A 19,990-nucleotide genomic window follows, 5' to 3' on the forward strand; every position below is an offset into this window, starting at 1 on the left:
ATTTTCACCTTAACATTGATATAGATGCACAGTTCGCCAGAACCAACTTTTAATTACCCTTTTAAATATTTGTAGCAATACAAACATTAATCGACTGAAATCTCAGTGTTTGTTTACCTGTCAGAGAAATATAATTCCTAATTACAACCTAAACTTTTTTTGTTTTAAGTTGTAGACTTTTGTAATGGTTTTTTAGCTTATCATTTTTAGTTTGGTATTATATTGAATGATAATAATATTATGTGGTTTTTATTTTGGCAGTGTTCACCTGACCGCACTGAAGAATCGTTGGTTGAATCTCATTTCACCTACAAGAAAACATGTAGTGCACTACGCGAGTGTAAAAGCACGTTCATTTACGTACTTTCTAGGGCGCTTGAATAAGGAGGAGTCGAGACTCATTTCGAATTGAGCCAAAATGGCGGCGGTCGCATCAGATGGAGTTTCAGCTCCTTTACCCGGGCGATGTGGCTTTTATGTGGCAAAAAAGAAACGTTACTGTAAAATGGTGGCTGGGAATGGAAGAAAGTTTTGCGGTGAACACGGAAATGCAGTATGTTATTTTTTTAACTTGCCGTAAAATAGATATTGTGTCCAATTTTCAGTGTTTTTGGTTAGCCCGTTAGCTACATGCTCGTGACGTGAACTGACACTCGCTGAATTCTCACGTGCGTCTTGTTTTTGTTTGTTTGTTTGTTTGTTTGTTTGTAGGATCCACATTGTGAGAGAAAACGGATCCCCTGCCCTCTGGACCCAAAGCAGTAAGTTATATGAGGACCCCATTGAAAAGATGTTCATGGTGGCAATTTATGAGATTGTGAACTGTGCACATAATTGGGCTATCCTTTATTATTATTATTATTATTATTATTATTATTATTATTATTATTTTAAAGAACATGGAGAGGGGAAAAAGCTAACGTGGTGACTGTGCACACATACCTCACTAATCTATAGTTCAATAAATGTTCCACTCACTGCTGAGGCTTTTGTAAAACTCACTTATTTGGAAAAAGAAAAACAATATTTTTAAAACCTATATGTATTTCTTCTGACAGCACTGTGTTTGAAGACAGTTTGGTAAAACACCTGAAAAAGTGTAATTCAAAGGAGAAGCCCAAACCTGTGAGTATTTCATCTTGAAAGAAAGAAAACACAACTTTATTCATCACGCACTTGTGAAATTCCTCTCTGCATTTAGCCCATCTGAAGCAGTGAACACACACATGCGCACACACCCAGAGCAGTGGGCAGCCATGCTAACAGCGCCTGGAGCAGTTGGGAGTTCGGTGCCTCACTCAAGGAAACCTCAGCCCAAGGCCGTCCCATATTAGCCTAACCGCATGTCTTTGGACTGTGGGGGAAACCGGAGCACCCGGAGGAAACCCACGCGGACACGGGGAGAACATGCAAACTCCGCACAGAAAGGCCCTCGCCAGCCACGGGGCTCGAACCCAGACCTTCTTGCTGTGAGGCGACCGTGCTAACCACTTACCGTGGAAGTGGTTAGCACGGTAAGAAAAATACCTTTTTTTTTCTTTTCTGACAGCACAGCTAGATTATTATTATTATTGTTTGTTTGCATGACTGCAGTCAGGATGTGAATATTAACATCATGGGAATGTTGTTGGAATGCGACATTTTGAGCTGCATAAATGGGGTTGTTTTTGATCTTTGACACTGATGTGCCAAGTAACTACAATTAATAATATATTTAAGGTACATAAAGAAAAATCCATCCTGAACATGTTCAGTTATACATTATATCAGTTGTATATAATATACACACATGCATATTTAACTTTATCATGTGATCTTCAATTATGTTCAAGTTTGACTTTTTTTTTTTTTTTAATTATTTTATTTTAAACTCCATTCATGGACCATGTTTCTTTGTGATTTTAACGGTTTCCTACATTATCCATGTTCGAGCCCCTGCTGCTAGTGGGGTCAGTTAGATTTGAACTTCACCTAAAGCAAGTGATGCAGTGGTATTTTAGTCTTTTCAGGCCAGATTTACTAATGGTTTGCACCAGCGCGGACCTTCTTTTTTTGTTAAAAACCACTCAGGATTTTATAAAGACACATGACAAAGGGTTGGTGCGTTGTTTTTTTTTTGCTTCCTTGCTGCAGCACTGTCGCCACACAGCAAGAAGGCTCCGGGTTCGAACCTCACAGCCGATGGGGGCCTTTCTGTGCAGTTTGCATGTTCTCCCAGTGACTGTGTGGGTTTCCACCACAGTCCAAAGACATGCAGATTAGGTTAAAATAAATAAATAAATAGGCGGCATGGTGGTGTAGTGGTTAGCGCTGTCGCCTCACAGCAAGAAGGTCCAGGTTCGAGCCCCGTGGCCGGCGAGGGCCTTTCTGTGTGGAGTTTGCATGTTGTCCCCGTGTCCGCGTGGGTTTCCTCCGGGTGCTCCGGTTTCCCCCACAGTCCAAAGACATGCAGGTTAGGTTAACTGGTGACTCTAAATTGAGCGTAGGTGTGAATGTGAGTGTGAATTGTTGTCTGTGTCTATGTGTCAGCCCTGTGATGACCTGGCGACTTGTCCAGGGTGTACCCTGCCTTTCGCCCGTAGTCAGCTGGGATAGGCTCCAGCTTGCCTGCGACCCTGTAGAACAGGATAAAGCGGCTACAGATAATGAGATGAAAATAAATAAATAAAAACCCAGCCACTGGGGTTGTACAAGACAGTGCATACTTGGTGCCAGTCCCAAGCCCGGATAGATTGGGAAGGGTTGCATCAGGAATGGCATCCGGTGTAAAGCGTATGCCAAATTAAATACGCGGAACAGATCCGCTGTGGTGACCCCAAACGGGAGCAGCTGGAAAAAGAAGAAGTGTGAAAGGTTATTTTTGCGGCTGACCTCATTGCATATGTATTTGTAGGAGGTTCCATTTCAGATCACAAAAGTTGCGGAAGGAGAGTATTTAAATGAACCGCACATGATTTACTAAGGTTTGCAGTAGGCAGTTTACTGTTAATTGCACTGTTTATTTAATTTTGAGATGTTAAGAGAGACGCGTGTGTGTATGGGTCTGCCAGCGCACACAGCATACACTGAGCATGCACAGAACAGATTTTTGTTTGCTCAGATAAGGCTAATATTTTCTCTTCAAAATGCACCTAATTTATGTTTGCTTGAGGAAGTCCCACTCTATGCTCAGGAATGAGGCATTAAAAAAAAAAAGCGTGTGGTAGAAGGGAGAGAACTTTCTCCACTTGTGTTAATTTATTTGGAATGCCAGAGGAGGAAGATATTGGAAAATATCAATTACTGCAGCACGTCATTCTGTAGTTTGTGACTTTACACTAATTTGCGCTGCTCTTGATAGTGTGTTGGTCATTATTAAAATGAACTGACTGTATGTGTGTTCATTAATTTACACACTGTCTGTAGATCAGTTGCAGATTTGGCCACTCCCATTGGTGCTTTTTTTTTTTTTTAATGATTGTGGCCTCATGCTAATTTGCCCTGCTTAGTCAATGTGGCCCCAGGTCTGTCCAGCTCTCACCTCCTCCTCTGTACACTACAGTGGCATGCAAAAGTTTGGGCACCCTTACTGAAAATGTCTGTTACTGTGAATAGTTAAGTGAGCAGAAGATGAACTGATCACCAAAAGGCATAAAGGTAAAGACGATACATTTCAGTGCTTTCTCCAAGATTTGTGTATTATTTTTGTTTTGTACAATTGGAGAGTGAAAAAAGAAAAGGAACACCATGCGAAAGTTTGGGCACCCCAATACATTTGAGTTCTCGGGTAACTTTTACCAAGGTTCCAGACCTTAATTAGCTTATTGAGCTGTGGCTTGTTTAAATTCTTCATTAGGAAAGGTCAGATGATGCAGATTTCAAAGCTGTATAAATTCTCTGACTCCTCAAACTTGTCCCTAAAATCAACAGCCATGGGCTCCTCTAAGCAACTCCCTCGCATTCTGAATAATAAAATAATTGATGCTCACAAAGCAGGAGAAGGCTACAAGGACATAGCAAAGTGTTTTCAGGTAGCTGTTTCCTCAGACTGTAATGTTATTAAGAAATGGCAGTTAACAGAGAGAGTGGAGATCAAGGTGAGGTCTGGAAGATGAAGAAAACTTTCTGAAAGAACTGCTCGTTGGATTGCTAGAAAGGCAAATAAAAACCCGTTTGACTGCAAAAGACCTTCAGAAAGATTTAGCAGACCCTGGAGTGGTGGTGCACTGTTCTACTATGCAGCGACACCTGAACAAATATGACCTTCATGGGAGAGTCATCAGAAGAAAACCTTTCCTGCGTCCTAGCCACAAAATTCAGCGTCTGAAGTTTGCAAATGAACATCTAAATAAGCCTGATGCATTTTGGAAACAAGTCCCGTGGACTGATGAAATCAAAATAGAACTTTTTGGCCACAGTGTGCAAAGGTATGTTTGGAGAAAAAAAGGGTGCCGAATTCCAGGAAAAGAACACCTCTCCAACTCTGAAGCATGGGTGTGGATCGATCATGCTTTGGGGTTGTGTTGCAGCCAGTGGCACAGGGCACATTTCATTGGTCGAGGGAAGCATGGATTCAAATAAATACCAGCAAATTCTGGAAGCAAACATCACACCATCTGTAAAACAGTTGAAGTTAAAAAGAGGATGGGTCCTACAGTAAGACGATGATCCAAAACACACCTCAAAATCTACAATGGAATACCTCAAGAGGCACAAGCTGAAGGTTTTGCCCTGGCCCTCACAGTCCCCTGACCTAAACATCATTGAAAATCTGTGGATAGATCTCAAAAGAGCAGTGCATGCAAGACAGCCCAAGAAACTTGTAGAACTGGAAGCCTTTTGCAAGGACGAGTGTGTGAAAATCCCCCAGGTAAGAACTGAAAGATTATTAGCTGGCTACGAAAAGTGTTTACAAGCTGTGATACTCGCCAAAGGAGGTTACTAGGTACCAACCATGCAGGGTGCCCAAACTTTTGCTTCAGGCCCTTTTCCTTTTTTGTCATTTTGAAAATGTAAAAGATGAAAATAAATTGTTTTTGCTTAAAATATAAAGGGAATGAGTCATCTTTAACTTTATGCCTTTTGGAGATCATTTCATCTTCAACTTACTTAACTGTTCACAGTAACAGCAATTTTGACCAGGGGTGCCCAAACTTTTGCATACCACTGTATGCTTAAACATATCAGCTTCCAAAGCTTCAACATTTACACTAATAACACTGTCAAACCAATCACACTCATCATCTTGAGGATCAGTAACTTGCTAAGTCCTTTGGCTGCACTGCATTCTGGGATGTTCAGTCTAGCGTTTGCATTAATGTCTTCACGACTTCTAAGCTGGGTGGCCCGGTGTGTAGTGGTTGGCGCTGTCGCCTCACAGCAAGAAGGTCCGGGTTCGAGCCCCGTGGCTGGTGAGGGCCTTTCTGTGTGGAGTTTGCATGTTCTCCCCGTGTCCGCGTGGGTTTCCTCCGGGTGCTCCGGTTTCCCCCACAGTCCAAAGACATGCAGGTTAGGTTAACTGGTGACTCTAAATTGACCGTAGGTGTGAATGTGAGTGTGAATGGTTGTCTGTGTCTATGTGTCAGCCCTGTGATGACCTGGCGACTTGTCCAGGGTGTACCCCGCCTTTCGCCCGTAGTCAGCTGGGATAGGCTCCAGCTTGCCTGCGACCCTGTAGAACAGGATAAAGCGGCTAGAGATAATGAGATGAGATGAGAAAGGAAGCTTTTGCTCTCCCCCCCCCCCCTTCTTTCTTTTCAGGAGCTAACAACAAAACATGATCAGAAAGCCTTATGTCATTGAAATGTTTTCTGTTGAATGCCTTTGTAACTGTGTTAGCTATAACAGTGTCCCCCTGTGACATCAGAGTGGCACACACCCGCTAACTTCTTACACGAATAACAAAAATACAGCACCAACCAACAGACAACTCATTAAACACACAAATTTTAACATAAACATACTTAATGTGAAAATCCTTTCATTTCAGAGTATCCTGTATGGTCATCTTGTCTGATTTGTTTTTAAGGTCTACTATGTGAAAGACATCAATGCTGGGTCTGTAACTGAAGAGGAAAACGCCACTGATGAGGTAAAAATAATTTGCACTCATGTACTTGTTGGAAAAAGATGCTCCTAGAGTAACATCTTAGATTGTAGCATGAGATGCTGATGTTTTCCCTCATGTTTTGAATTATTTTCTTGTTTTTGGTAACTCCTTGGAATTAAAAAAAATAATTTTAGTAGAGAATCATAAAATAGTTGCAAATTCATTTTATCACCTGTAAACCATGCTGGGGGATGCAAACTTTTGCGTTGAATTGTGAGAGAGGTTTTTTTTTTTTTTAAATATGTAGAATTTATTTTATCCAAAGGAATAAATGCTTTTAAAGGGCAGCGCGGTGGTGTAGTGGTTAGCGCTGTCGCCTCACATCAAGAAGGTCCGGGTTCGAGCCCCGCAGCCGGCGAGGGCCTTTCTGTGCGGAGTTTGCATGTTCTCCCCGTGTCCGCGTGGGTTTCCTCCGGGTGCTCCGGTTTCCCCCACAGTCCAAAGACATGCAGGTTAGGTTAACTGGTGGCTCTAAATTGACCGTACAGTGGTGCTTGAAAGTTTGTGAACCCTTTAGAATTTTCTATTTTTCTGCATAAATATGACCTAAAACATCATGAGATTTTCACACAAGTCCTAAAAGTAGATAAAGAGAACCCAGTTAAACAAATGAGACAAAAATATTATACTTGGTCATTTATTTATTGAGGAAAATGATCCAATATTACATATCTGTGGGTGGCAAAAGTATGTGAACCTTTGCTTTCAGTATCTGTTGTGACCCCTTTGTGCAGCAATAACTGCAACTAAACATTTCCGGTAACTGTTGATCGGTCCTGTACACTGGCTTGGAGGAATTTTAGCCCATTCTTCCGTACAGAACAGCTTCAACTCTGGGACGTTGGTGGGTTTCCTCACATGAACTGCTCGCTTCAGGTCCTTCCACAACATTTCGATTGGATTAAGGTCAGGACTTTGACTTGGCCATTAGAAAACATGAACTTTATTCTTCTTTAACCATTCTTTGGTAGAACGACTTGTGTGCTTAGGGTTGTTGTCTTGCTGCATGACCCACCTTCTCTTGAGATTCAGTTCATGGACAGATGTCCTGACATTTTCCTTCAGAATTTGCTGGTATAATTCAGAATTCATTGTTCCATCAATGATGGCAAGCCGTCCTGGCCCAGATGCAGCAAAACAGGCCCAAACCATGATACTACCACCACTATGTTTCATAGATGGGATAAGGTTCTTATGCTGGAATGCAGTGTTTTCTTTTTTCCAAACATAACGCTTCTCATTTAAACCAAAAAGTTCTATTTTGGTCTCATCCGTCCACAAAATATTTTTCCAGTAGCCTTCTGGCTTGTCCACGTGATCTTTAGCAAACTGCAGACAAGCAGCAATGTTCTTTTTGGAGAGCAGTGGCTTTCTCTTTGCAACCCTGCCATGCACACCATTGTTGTTCAGTGTTCTCCTGATGGTGGACTCATGAACATTAGCCAATGTGAGAGAGGCCTTCAGTTGCTTAGAAGTTACCCTGGGGTCCTTTGTGACCTTGCTGACTATTACACGCCTTGCTCTTGGAGTGATCTTTGTTGGTCGACCACTCCTGGGGAGGGTAACAATGGTCTTGAATTTCCTCCATTTGTACACAATCTGTCTGACTGTGGATTGGTGGAGTCCAAACCCTTTAGAGAGGGTTTTATAACCTTTTCCAGCCTGATGAGCATCAACAACGCTTTTTCTGAGGTCCTTAGAAATTTCCTTTGTTTGTGCCATGATACACTTCCACAAACATGTGTTGTGAAGATCAGACTTTGATAGATCCCTGTTCTTTAAATAAAACAGGGTGCCCACTCACACCTGATTGTCATCCCGTAGATTGAAAACACCTGACTCTAATTTCACCTTCAAATTAACTGCTAATCCTAGAGGTTCACATACTTTTGCCACTCACAGATATGTAATATTGGATCATTTTCCTCAATAAATAAATGACTACGTATAATATTTTTGTCTCATTTATTTAACTGGGTTCTCTTTATCTACTTTTAGGACTTGTGTGAAAATCTAATGATGCTTTAGGTCATATTTATGCAGAAATATAGAAAATTCTAAAGGGTTCACAAACTTTCAAGCACCACTGTAGGTGTGAGTGTGAATGGTTGTCTGTGTCTATGTGTCAGCCCTGTGATGACCTGGCGACTTGTCCAGGGTGTACCCCGCCTTTCGCCTGTAGTCAGCTGGGATAGGCTCCAGCTTGCCTGCGACCCTGTAGAACAGGATAAAGCGGCTACAGATAATGAGATGAGATGAGATCCTTCCTAAAATGCTGATATTTGTTGAAGGTGTCGATTGCTGAGCGATCAAAAGAGGAGCTGGATGGTCTTATTCAGAAACTGAAGACTGCAGTGAAAGGTACGTGTAGATTAAGGCCTATTTAAAAAAAAAAAAAAAAATTGGTAAATTAGGACTTTATCTGGTCCTACAGAATTTTTTTTTTTTCAAATCTTTAAAGAAACAGTTTGGTCAAAATGTATATTTACGTTAAATTTTTAGTGCAAGAATCGGTCTTGAGTAACGCATGGAGTAACAGGTGGGCCACGGTGTAGCTTTTTTTTTTTTTTTTTTTTTCACTCTCACTGCTTTTATTATCCCATTTCCACACTCTCTCTCAGGATTAAACACAGAACCTGACACGAGCCTTCTCTCTCATCCGGCTTTAAACGAAGCTCTTAACGATCCCAAGAATGGGAACTTTGCTTTTAAACACCTCAAGCAGCAGGTAATTAAACAAACAACAACAACTTGGTTTAAAAAAAAATCTGAATTGTACATGAACACGTGTTGTGTGTTTAACAGGCCTCAATCCTGGGGAATATGGAGGCTCTGGATCTCCTCGGGTCGAAGAGATGTTATGTGGAGTTTGGTGCTGGAAAAGGTAAACTCTCTCACTGGATTCACGTTGCCCTTCAGGAAGCCGAGAACGTCCACTTCCTGTTAGTGGAGAGGTCCAGTACTCGCTTTAAGGTATGCGTTTTCAAGCACGACTCTGAAGCCCAGCCATCGAGGCCATATCCCCTTCTTTAAAAGCCAGTCACAGAAGACACACCTACTTCACTAAACACAATCACAGAAGCCACGCCTTCTTTACTAAAACACAATAGCAGAAGCCATGTCTCTGTCTCCATGCGGCATTTTAAACTATATAACAGATTAAAGATTTCACGTCAGGCTTGTATTACATTAAAAACCACTGGCATTGCTGTTTATGGTTTTAGGTTTTATATATTTTTTTTTTCCTTTCTAAAATACATTTTTCCTTATTTGTTAAGGTAGATGGCAAACACAAAAACACAGACTCAACATTCGACAGGCTGCAGGTTGACATTCAGCACCTTGACTTAAGTAAGTGATAATTTTTCACCTAAACTAGGAAATTGAGATATAATACACGTGTAATAATCTTTTCACTTCCTTTGACGTGCAATAGGCAGAGTGCCGTTTTTACAAGAAAAACGACTTCCTGTAATCGCAGTGGGCAAACATCTGTGTGGTGCAGCAACAGGTGAGTAAATTCTGGTTAATTATGACCTTCTGTCTGTTTTCATATAGGTTATAACCAGTCTTTTTTTTTTTTTGGCATATTCTTCACAGATTTAGCTCTGAGATGTTTATTTGAGCGCAGTGCCAAAGACCATGAGCCTCCTACTAAACGTTTAAAACTGCAGGAAGGCAGTGAGGAGGTGATGCATGGTTCTGAAAGCAGCAAGGAGGTCGTGGTGTCGGGGCTCGCTGTCGCACTCTGCTGCCATCATCGCTGTGACTGGAGGCATTATGTAGGAAAGGACTTTTTCCGAGAGCGAGGTCTCGGAGCCACAGAGTTTTCAGCTTTCCAGCGCATGTCCAGCTGGGCTACGTGTGGCATGAGCAAAGTCAAATCCTCCTTAAATCCTGAGAACTCCTCCCAAGAGAACGTCAAAGACGAAGAAGGAGAAGAGGGTGAACACGAAGGGAGTTCTGAAGACGTACCTGATCATCTCAACAAGTAAGGGTTTCGTGATTAGTGGAAAAGGAGGGAGAGAGAGATGGATGGATAGAGGGGAGGAGAATGCAAGATGGAGAGAAAGTGAGATAGGAAGAGACTGGGTGTTGGATAGATAGATGGAGGGAGAGAGCGCGAGAGAGATGGACAGAGAAATGGATAGGAGAAGACAGATTGAGAGAGGGGGATGGACGGATGGAGTAAGAGAATCCGGGATAGTGAGGGAGAAAGCAGTGCCTCTTTGATCATTTCTCTGCAGGCAGCACTGGCATTTTTGGGCCAAAAGCTCTATGGCTAATTTATTTCCTTTCTATAATTAAGTGTCCAGTCTAATCTAGGCTGGTCCAATGTCTTTGCTGCCTTAACTTGATTCCCATTTTTAACAAAACTGTATCCAAGTCAGCACTGTTTTATGTATGGTTTCTGCTGAATCTATACACTACTCCTTAAGGCCTCTGCGTGCTCTCGCGACAAGGCTTTCGCAGATAGCTTTTCGCAGACAGTTGTAATTTATCGTTGAGCGGGGAGTAATAGGCGTGCGCGATGTTATTCACCGCCACAACACAAGGGGGCGCGAAGTCGCAAAATCGCTAGGAGTAGTTGGTGGGTGTGGTTAGTGGAGTGTTTACGACTCCAGTTCTCGTCATTATAAGTAACCGGAGGATATAGATGTACGTACTTCCTCACTTCCTCGATCAACCGCTCTTCGTGCTGCTCCATCTTCGCTCGTGTTTTAAAAAATGGCAGTCGTGAAAACAAACCAAACCGGGAAAGTAGGGAAGCGGAAGTGCGTGTACAGCGGATGTAGAGTGGACCAATCAGAGCCCTCTTGTCTGCGAGGCTGTCTGCGGTGGTCACAATTTTTGGGAGGTGCGCGCAGAGCGTCTGGGGGGGGGGGCTTCGCAGACGTTATCTGCGAGGACTGGGTTGTCAGCATAAATTGGCCTTTAGGTGATAAATGTCCGGGATTTGTGTTCTCAGTACTAACTGTGCGTGTGTGTTCTCTGGTCCCTGTAGTGCCGTTTCAGCAGAGGAGCGCGAGTACGTCGGACGCCTGTGCAAGATGCTGATCAACCACGGCAGGCTGCATTACCTCCAGCAGAAAGGCTTCACATCCAGCCTCAGATACTACACCAGCCGAGACGTGTCTTTAGAGAACGTCCTCCTGACTGCGCTTCCCAGTTAAAAACACAAACTCTTCAGACAGAGACACATAGCAAAAAAAAAAAGATGAGCTCATTTTTCGTTTTCTCTTTTTTTGGGTCACAGTGGCAGCAGCAGAGAACAAAACCGCTCTCACTAGGCCTAGGCTACTGAAGCATAACACATCTTGACAGGACGGGACAGGACAGGACAGGTTCATCAGGACAGGAGGCAACAGCACCAGTAGCAGCAGCATGCAGGACGGAGTCACGCCACTTCCTCTATCATATCCTCCAACTTCACATTTAGCACTGATGTATAAGTTTGGGATCCTGAAACACATTTTTGATGGACAGCAGTTCATACAAGAGCTGTGCAGGTTTCTTAATGGATTATTTTATTGGAAATGAAAACTATCCTAGCATTTGTAAGCACAGTGCATATTGAGTACGGCGTAACCTCTTTTGCGGGCTTCGTGGATGTAATGGTGCATGAACTCTCGGCCAAACATCTCTCTATCGTTCTCCTCCTCTGCCACGTCCTCTTTTAGTTCAGGAAGAGTCACGTCATATATCAGAGGGTTGTCTCGGAAATTTACAAACCTGCCAAAAACATTATTTTTACATTATTTTTATTTTTTAAAATATTATTTTAAAGATTCTTCCAATCAGTAAAATGAGAATCGAACAGTCTGTCTTCAAAAATTGAAAGTGGAAGTAACCACCATCAGAAATAAATGCTCATCTTTCACATTCCGCATCCTTTTGTACCAAGTGAATTTTATTTGCATTTGGTCTGACTGCTGTTTTATCTGAAAAATTTGAAAAGCATAGTTTTCAGATGTCTTCTGTATCACCATGATCATCAATGCTACGACTAAACCATACATCTGGGCACCTCTGCAGTTACAGTATATATTTACAGGAGCCTTTTTTTTCCCAGTTTTCTGCCATCATTTAAGAATAGTATACTAAGTAACTTTAAAAACGCACAATGGAATTCAACACGATATCACTTTAGATCCATGCATATATTTGAAATTTATGATATTGTATGTAATGCACACACATCTTGAAACATCGATAAAGGACATTTATTGTCAAACTCAAGAATTAATTCACAATAAATAAATTCAAAGTGACAGTTGGTCCATGTTCGGACCGTCATGCTGGAGATTCTGGGTCTGTGTCGTCCAGGGGTCTCAGCAGCAGTGACTGAGGGTGTCAGGAATCTGTCACGGAGGTGAGCTAGCCTGATGTGCTGATCCTGAACTGGCGTCGTGACTCGAGACTGACCAGGGCGTGGACGATCCCTGGTGCTCCCTGTCTGTCTGTAATGCTGACTCAAACGGGAAACGGTCGAATGATGAACACCGAAGTGCCGGGCGACCTCTGTCTGTGTACTTCCGGCACGCAACATCCCGATGGCCTGTTCACGTTGATTTTGGCTTAGGCGTGGCATCTTCAATAATGACAATTTTCCCATCGTTTCCCCCGGGTATTTATAGGCAAGATTGTGTGTGTGTACAGTGTATGCAAAATTTGTTTGAAAATTAAAGCCTGTCCATGTCATTGACTACCCGAGTCATATTGTACGTTATTGAGTACAACTCCCTTAAATTCTGATTTGAGCACAGATTTGGAACTTATTCGGGCGGAACGAAGTTATTTTTCCATTGTGATATATTTCTTTTCTTCTTGAGATAAACTCAGCACGAATTCAGCAAGTTTTATCAATGTGCGTTTTTAAAGTTACTTAGTGTATGTACCTGAGGTTGGTCATGCCCTCCATCAGTGGAGGAATGTCTCTCAGCTTGTTCTTGCTGAGCACCAGCGTGTCCAGGTTATGCATGCGGCTGATGTTGTCTGGTAGATACTCCAGCTCGTTTCTCTGGAGCCACAGCGTGTGCAACCTCTCCATCCTGGATCAAACGGGAAATTAAAAAAAAAAAGCTATGGCGTTTTAATTAACGGCGGCAAGGCAAGCCAACGTTGTTTACAGAGATCTGCTCCATGATGACGTTTATCTATTACAGGCTAAATGATTGATAAATGATGCCTAGGTCAGGGGTAAGGACACACTTGTGTGATTTACGGTTTGTGTACCTGTGGATGTCATCTGGTAACCTTTCTAGTTTGTTCCCACCCATGTCCAACCACTCAAGAGCAGGAAGATTCACCACACACTCAGGGATTGTGCTGAACTGATTCATCGAGAGGTCCAAGTGGTGTAGTTTCTTCAGATTGCTGAGCTGAGGAACCAATAACAGAAATGGCATTCTGTGAAGATGTCATTGTTGAAGTGTTAGAACTCTGGCTCAGACCAAATCGAACAGTCCAAGAGCATCTCATCTCAGGCCAGCTTCGGTGAAAGAGAGATTCTGTATCGACTCGACTGCAGGAAGTGAATCAAGCAGGCTGTGTGTTTTGGGTGGAAGTGGTGTGGGGTTTTTTGTTTGGTGTAGACGTGAGCTGCTAAACTGAGCCTAAAAACAGAGCTGTAGCACTTAGAAACGCCATGTGTTCTGGAGATTTGGTTGAACAAAAAGATGCCGGATGTAACACAATCAGTTACTTCTCTAATTATTTATTTAATCCTGTGTCCATGTTTTCCATGGGTGTCCCCACCACCACCACACGCACCTCGTACGCTGACAAAATACGAGTGTAAGTATGGGTGTAGGTGTTCCTGTTATACCGGCAACTCATTGTATGGTATCTAGATTCTTTATATAGGATGTAACTAAAACTAGCTTCATATTGTATGATTTTTGGCCCAGTTTTGTTTGTTGCAAACACAATCTGTCCAATGTAAAAATTATTTGAGCTTAAATTGAGATCAGCAGTCTGATTATCAGAATGCTTGATATGACTGCTGATCACGTAAGTGCCACTGTGACCAAAGACAACCAACAACAAATTTGTTAGTGTGAGAATGTTTAAAATTGTGAGCACTGCTGTGATCCTTATATAAAAGCCACCAACAGAAGACCTAATACCTGGTGTGGAAGCTCGTCCAGATCCCGGTTCATTGCCAGTTCCAGTCGCTCCAAACACTCACAGCTGCACAACTCCTCAGGTACATAGTTCAGTCTGTTGTAACTCACAAGGAGCTCTCGTAACCGGGTTAGCTTACCTGGTGAGAAGACCTTTATACCATTATGAAACCATATAAAGACAATACTGTCCTATAATACGCCAATGGTACCCCAGTGGTTCCTGGAGAACCTGTGCATGTTTTAGAATTTTCCCTGATGAGAACAATCAGAAAAGGGAAAGCAATTAAATACGAAGAGCCTGTACTGACCAATTTCTTTAGGAATTTCTGTGATTGCGTTGCGGGACAGGTCCAGAACTATAAGGCTCTGAAAGCTAGCGATGAAGTGTGGGATCTTCTGAAGTCCTGTTCGGTGAAGCTGCCACTCCTGAATCTGAGAGAGCTGGACCAGGGCTGCAGGAAGAGCCTGAAAATCCACATCTGTCAAACTCTGTGATGAAGTAAACGGAGGGAAAAATCGAATTCAGGTTTTCTGGAGGTACCTTCCATGCTTCGTTTTCAATGCGTAGGATGACCCTCCCATCCTCAGTCACAATTTTTTCCTTTAACTTGGCCAAGGTGATCCGATCTTCCCATGCCCCCGTCAACCTAACAGAGCAAAGAAATGTATAAAAATGAGCTTCTTTGTTTTTCAGCGTTGTTGTTATATAGACTGGATGTGTCCAAATCCATTGTTGAGCTTTAATTTGAAATATACTTTTATCCGAACTCCAAGCACAAATTGGAACCCTTGCAAAAAGACTGCAGTTCTCTTGCTCTCGTTGGCACTAGTTTGTCATGTAACCCTCATGCAGACCTCACTAACTGCTCAAGTACCACTGCTTAGGATTGATTCTGAACATTTACAAGACACCAGTAGAAGACCAGTGATTTCGCACTTAGCCGAAGATCCTGGTTGTATTTGACCATGTTCGCATTAAAAGCCTTGTTGTTCAATTCTGATTTTTTTGCTTAGATTGGATTTGTCTGTCTTGACGGTACACGTTCATAATCAAGTCGCCTGTATCTAACTGAACACCTCTGTCCTCTGAAACAGCGCACATGCACACATTGATAGGTTTTTGCATGAGTCGTCTGCTTCACCACCAACAAAAAAAACCTCATACTGTGAGACAACTCATGGTATTAAAACCAATTAAATGGATGTGATGGTAGATAATGTATATGTCACAATTTGCTCTGCAGGACAGCAAACAAGTCGTCAGCTGTATATGATCAGGTCGGGAAGGCAGAAAAAAAATCCAGACGGCTAGGTTTTGCTGTTTTTGCAGCTATTCTAGCTCTCCTCTATTGTTTTGCTGCCCTGTTGGTGTTGCTGATGAAGACAGCAGTCAGTGCATGAGCAAAAAGGCTACATGAATTCCTGTCTGACCTTTCTCATTTGTGTCACATGGCCATGAATCAGATACATATCCAATCTATGACCATATATGAACGTGACTTTAGTCTGATTTGAAAAGATCGGATTCTTGCGTCCACAAAAGCCCTGAAAAAATCAGGTCTGTGGTACATTCAGGCAAATTGAGTCACTTCAGCCTGGTAATGTGAACATAGCCAAACACCTACCCAGCAAAGAAGTTCAGCAGACCAAACCAAGAAAAAAAACACCACCACAGCATCATCCATCCATCATCTGTAGCCGCTTTATCCTTCTACAGGGTCGCAGGCAAGCTGGAGCCTATCCCAGCTGACTACGGGCGAAAGGCGGGGTACACCCTGGACAAGTCGCCAGGTCATCACAGGGCTGACACATAGACACGGACAACCATTCACACTCACATTCACACCTACGCTCAATTTAGAGCCACCAGATAGCGGCTCTTTGGACTGTGGGGGAAAACCAAAGTACCTGGAGGAAACCCACACAGACACCGGGAGAAATGCAAACTCCACACAGAAAGGCCGTCGCCGGCCGCTGGGCTCAAACCCAGGGCCTTCTTGCTGTGAGGCGACAGTGCTAACCACTACACCACCGCGCCGCCCCACTACAGCATCAGTGTGTGGAAAACGGAACCAACTGTAGTTCAGCAGCTAGTTTTCAAAACATAAACCGGCTTGGCTCTGAATTGTCCTATTTATAAGCATGAGCTACTTGTTAATGGTTAAATATTAAAAGGAAACTTGTTGCAATTCAGTTGTGCAGGTCGCTTAGCTTTGTAAGAAAGGAATTTTGTATAACTGGACCCTTTTTTTAATACTACAGAGCTAACTCTATGGCGTCTTCTATTAAAAATAAGAAACATGGGGTGAATTCAGATGCGACATTTACTGAATTTTCACGTTGTCTCGGCTTTCTTTTCATTCATAAAAGAAAATACCTCAACACGGATATGTTTCTGAACTCCTTGTGGTGTCGTCAGTGTGTATATATGAAGGAAAAATGTTTCCGTCATTGTGAAGAAGTGTGGTTACCCTTAACACTGACTGAAGGCCAATTTTACTGAGACTTACCCAGGTTATTTGGGACAGTTGTTGGTTTAGGCTTTTCCTTTTGTCCATAATTATATATTTTAAACCTTATCTGTTTGTATACTTTGTAATGATATCAGTCGATCACATTTTAAAAAAAAAATTTTTTTTAAATCTCCAAATTCTTCGTCATCATGTTCTAATACTGTATGAATGCAAGACACTGAGTAAAATCAATTACAGATGTTGGTCTGAGTGACTTATCAAATCTTACAGCAATAGGTACAATAAAAGGGTTTAGAAAATCCAAATATTTTCCAAATTCACAACGAGTGTTTTCTAAAATTAAGGAAAAGTCATAGTAGAAAACTACCACTAAAATGAGTAATGTGTAGAGTTGATTTCTTGCAGTAGCAGCTTTGATGAAAACTTGGTTTTAAAAAAACAAACCTCAGTACAGTAAATAAAACGTATACACAGTAGTCGGCCTAAGTAACATTTAATATTTCCCAGTCTATATTATTCCCCTGATGATGATGTTTCACTTTTAAAAAATCCCACAATTTAATGCACTTTAAATCAATCAATTAATGCACCATTTAACCACAGTTTTAGGTGTTTTCTGCATCCATTCGTTATATTCCATCAGTTCAGACGTGTTATTTCTATCAGCCACTTCCACAACACACACTTTACCGGAAAATAAATGTTGACAAGTTTAACTGTCCTAATTTTCCTGAATACATCCTACTAGTGTTCATGTTTTATAATTAAGACTTTCATTTTCCAGTAGTGATCTTCACTCACCTTCCCACAGTTGCTCTCTCCCGCTGCTCTTTCTCCCTGTTCAGCTCCTCCTTGGTCTTCTTTATCCTGGTTTCCCATAAAGCCTTGATGGAGTTCACCGTCCCAAAACACACGGTCACGCCGGTCATGACAACCCTCCACACACTCAGCCTGTCTTATAACCTATAAAGCACTGGCAAATGAAGGAAACCAGAAAATATGGGACAATATGACATTACACCCAATTCTAAACAATGCATTCCCTTTATTGAAAAAATTGTTGAATTGCCATTGTGAAGATGAAGGACTGAGAGCTACGTAACGCTACATAAGTGTGAGATTCACAATATATTTAGAAACCTATGAAAATAGACTTCACTTACCACTCTCATCCATTTAAATGATGTGTCCCTTAACATATTTTCACATTTTGTTCTGGACAGTGTTTTTAGATTCTCATCAAGCTTGTTTCCTTAACAATCCCGATGTGCATAGTGTTGAAAGAATTCCCGTTTGCTTAAAAACTCATTATCCTGATTGCGTTTGTCACTGGCTTTCCCTCATGAAGCGTAACTCTGGGAAGGATCTAAAATTAGACCCAGAGCTGAGAACAGGAACGTCACATGGCAGAGCTAGTACAAGAGCAGCTGCCTCCTGACCCTCAGATACCGTTCTCTCCAAAGAATAGTAAAAACATCCAGATCAGCAACAGGCTTTACAAAAAGTAATGTAATGGAGACATTTTGCACACCTTAAAATGGCTGAATTACTGACATGACGTAACTGGAATTGAACTTAAATCCCAGTTCACTGTATTAACTGAACATTACATTACAGGCATTTAGCAGACGCTCTTATCCAGAGCAACGTACAACGTAGCCATTGCTGTCTGGGGAGCAGTTGGGGGTTAGGTGCCTTGCTCAAGGGCACTTGAACCATTTCTGATGGTCCAGGGAATCAAACTGGCAACCTTTTGGTCCCAAAACTGCTTCTCTAACCTTTAGGTCATGGCTTCCCCTAAATCACTATTTCTGAGGTTCCTGCTCCAGTGTTCCCCCTCTTTAATTGGAAATCAGTAAGAATAAAAATAAAAGAATACTTAATAACTTTACATGTAGTGAATAAAACAAATATACAAAGATCACTCCAAGAGCAAGGCGTGTAATAGTCGGCGAGGTCACAAAGGACCCCAGGGTAACTTCTAAGCAACTGAAGGCCTCTTTCATATTGGCTAATGTTACTGTTCATGAGTCCACCATCAGGAGAACACTGAACAACAATGGTGTGCATGGCAGGGTTGCAAGAAGAAAGCCACTGCTCTCCAAAAAGAGCATTTCTGCTCATCTACAGTTTGCCAAAGATCATGTGGACAAGCCAGAAGGCTATTGAAAAAATGTTTTGTGGACAGATGAGACCAAAATAGAACTTTTTGGTTTAAATGAGAAGCGTTATGTTTGGAGAAAGGAAAACACTGCATTCCAGCATAAGAACCTTATCCCATCTGTGAAACATGGTGGTGGTAGTATCATGCTTTGGACCCATTTTGCTGCATCTGGGCCAGGACGGCTTGCCATCATTGATGGAACAATGAATTCTGAATTATACCAGCGAATTCTAAAGGAAAATGTCAGGACATCTGTCCATGAACTGAATCTCAAGAGAAGGTGGGTCATGCAGCAAGACAACAACCCTAAGCACACAAGTCGTTCTACCAAAGAATGGTTAAAGAAGAAGAAAGTTAATGTTTTGGAATGGCCAAGTCAAAGTCCTGACCTTAATCCAATCGAAATGTTGTGGAAGGACCTGAAGCGAGCAGTTCATGTGAGGTAACCCACCAACATCCCAGAGTCGAAGCTGTTCTGTACGGAGGAACGGGCTAAAATTCCTCCAAGCCGGTGTGCAGGACTGATCAACAGTTACCGGAAACGTTTAGTTGCAGTTATTGCTGCACAAGGGGGTCACACCAGATACTGAAAGCAAAGGTTCACATACTTTTGCCACTCACATATGTAATATTGGATCATTTTCCTCAATAAATAAATGACCAAGTATAATATTTTTGTCTCATTTGTTTAACTGGGTTCTCTTTATCTACTTTTCGGACTTGGGTGAAAATCTGATGTCATATTTATGCAGAAATATAGAAAATTCTAAAGGGTTCACAAACTTTCAAGCACCACTGTATCTTAAGGGGTGCAAAATACTGCTCACATTTAAAAAAAAATGACTAGCTCCAACAACAAAACATTTTGATCACATTGTTTTGCAGCATGAATGCAGGACTTAACCACTGTGCACCGATTCAACTCAAGGAATCTTTTCGCCCCATTCTGTCATGTCTGAGGCACGTAAATAATGGTCCCCTGTGTTAGGAGGTGGCGTTTACAACACTGATCACATCTTATTGTATACAGAGCAACACAACTCCTATAAGGGAACATGATGGTAGGAATTTTAGTAAATCTGTAGCACTTTATTTTTAAAAGGATATATAAAATGAACTTCTTATACCCTGACGT

At 41.9% G+C, this 19,990-nt stretch overlaps 2 protein-coding genes across 4 annotated transcripts; one reads left to right on the plus strand and one right to left on the minus strand.

The window, feature by feature from the left end:
* The first annotated feature begins 416 nt into the window (after positions 1-416).
* On the plus strand, positions 417-15,218 carry trmt13 (tRNA methyltransferase 13 homolog). 3 transcript variants are annotated; one of them, XR_009656685.1, is made up of 12 exons: positions 417-553; positions 712-761; positions 1,059-1,125; positions 6,008-6,070; positions 8,380-8,449; positions 8,710-8,816; positions 8,894-9,061; positions 9,367-9,439; positions 9,525-9,599; positions 9,689-10,079; positions 11,094-14,297; positions 14,566-15,218. XR_009656685.1 is itself a non-coding variant. In XM_060941215.1 (11 exons), the coding sequence occupies exons 1-11, from the start codon at positions 419-421 to the stop codon at positions 11,260-11,262; spliced, it is 1,368 nt and encodes a 455-aa protein (XP_060797198.1). In that variant the 5' UTR covers positions 417-418; the 3' UTR covers positions 11,263-15,218. The 3 variants fall into 3 exon arrangements, 2 of the variants coding, with proteins under 2 accessions (XP_060797198.1, XP_060797199.1); XM_060941215.1 differs by having other exon boundaries at positions 11,094-15,218; XM_060941216.1 differs by having other exon boundaries at positions 8,894-8,972; positions 9,371-9,439; positions 11,094-15,218.
* On the minus strand, positions 9,360-18,140 carry lrrc39 (leucine rich repeat containing 39). The gene is made up of 9 exons (XM_060941217.1): positions 17,855-18,140; positions 17,493-17,664; positions 14,759-14,864; positions 14,526-14,682; positions 14,218-14,354; positions 13,325-13,470; positions 12,988-13,140; positions 11,679-11,821; positions 9,360-11,551 (listed from the first exon to the last, which is right to left on the minus strand). Exons 2-9 carry the CDS (start codon positions 17,618-17,620, stop codon positions 11,487-11,489), a joined length of 1,035 nt encoding a protein of 344 aa, XP_060797200.1. The 5' UTR covers positions 17,621-17,664; positions 17,855-18,140; the 3' UTR covers positions 9,360-11,486.
* Positions 18,141-19,990: the final 1,850 nt, after the last annotated feature.

This window comes from Neoarius graeffei, chromosome 15, assembly GCF_027579695.1.
Source record: "Neoarius graeffei isolate fNeoGra1 chromosome 15, fNeoGra1.pri, whole genome shotgun sequence".
NCBI lineage: Eukaryota > Metazoa > Chordata > Actinopteri > Siluriformes > Ariidae > Neoarius > Neoarius graeffei.

What these genes read in the sequence shown, in the direction of transcription:
- lrrc39 (XM_060941217.1), bottom strand. Translation starts at nt 17,620, where the DNA reads ATGACCGGCGTGACCGTGTGTTTTGGGACGGTGAACTCCATCAAGGCT. An exon ending in GAGGGCATGACCAACCTCAG is followed by an intron (nt 11,822 to 12,987) that starts GTACATACACTA and finishes TGTTTTTGGCAG; the next exon opens with GTTTGTAAATTTCCGAGACA. An exon ending in CCACGAAGCCCGCAAAAGAG is followed by an intron (nt 11,552 to 11,678) that starts GTTACGCCGTAC and finishes AATGTGTTTCAG; the next exon opens with GATCCCAAACTTATACATCA.
- trmt13 (XM_060941215.1), top strand. Translation starts at nt 419, where the DNA reads ATGGCGGCGGTCGCATCAGATGGAGTTTCAGCTCCTTTACCCGGGCGA. An exon ending in AGGAAAACGCCACTGATGAG is followed by an intron (nt 6,071 to 8,379) that starts GTAAAAATAATT and finishes TATTTGTTGAAG; the next exon opens with GTGTCGATTGCTGAGCGATC. An exon ending in TTAAACACCTCAAGCAGCAG is followed by an intron (nt 8,817 to 8,893) that starts GTAATTAAACAA and finishes TGTGTTTAACAG; the next exon opens with GCCTCAATCCTGGGGAATAT.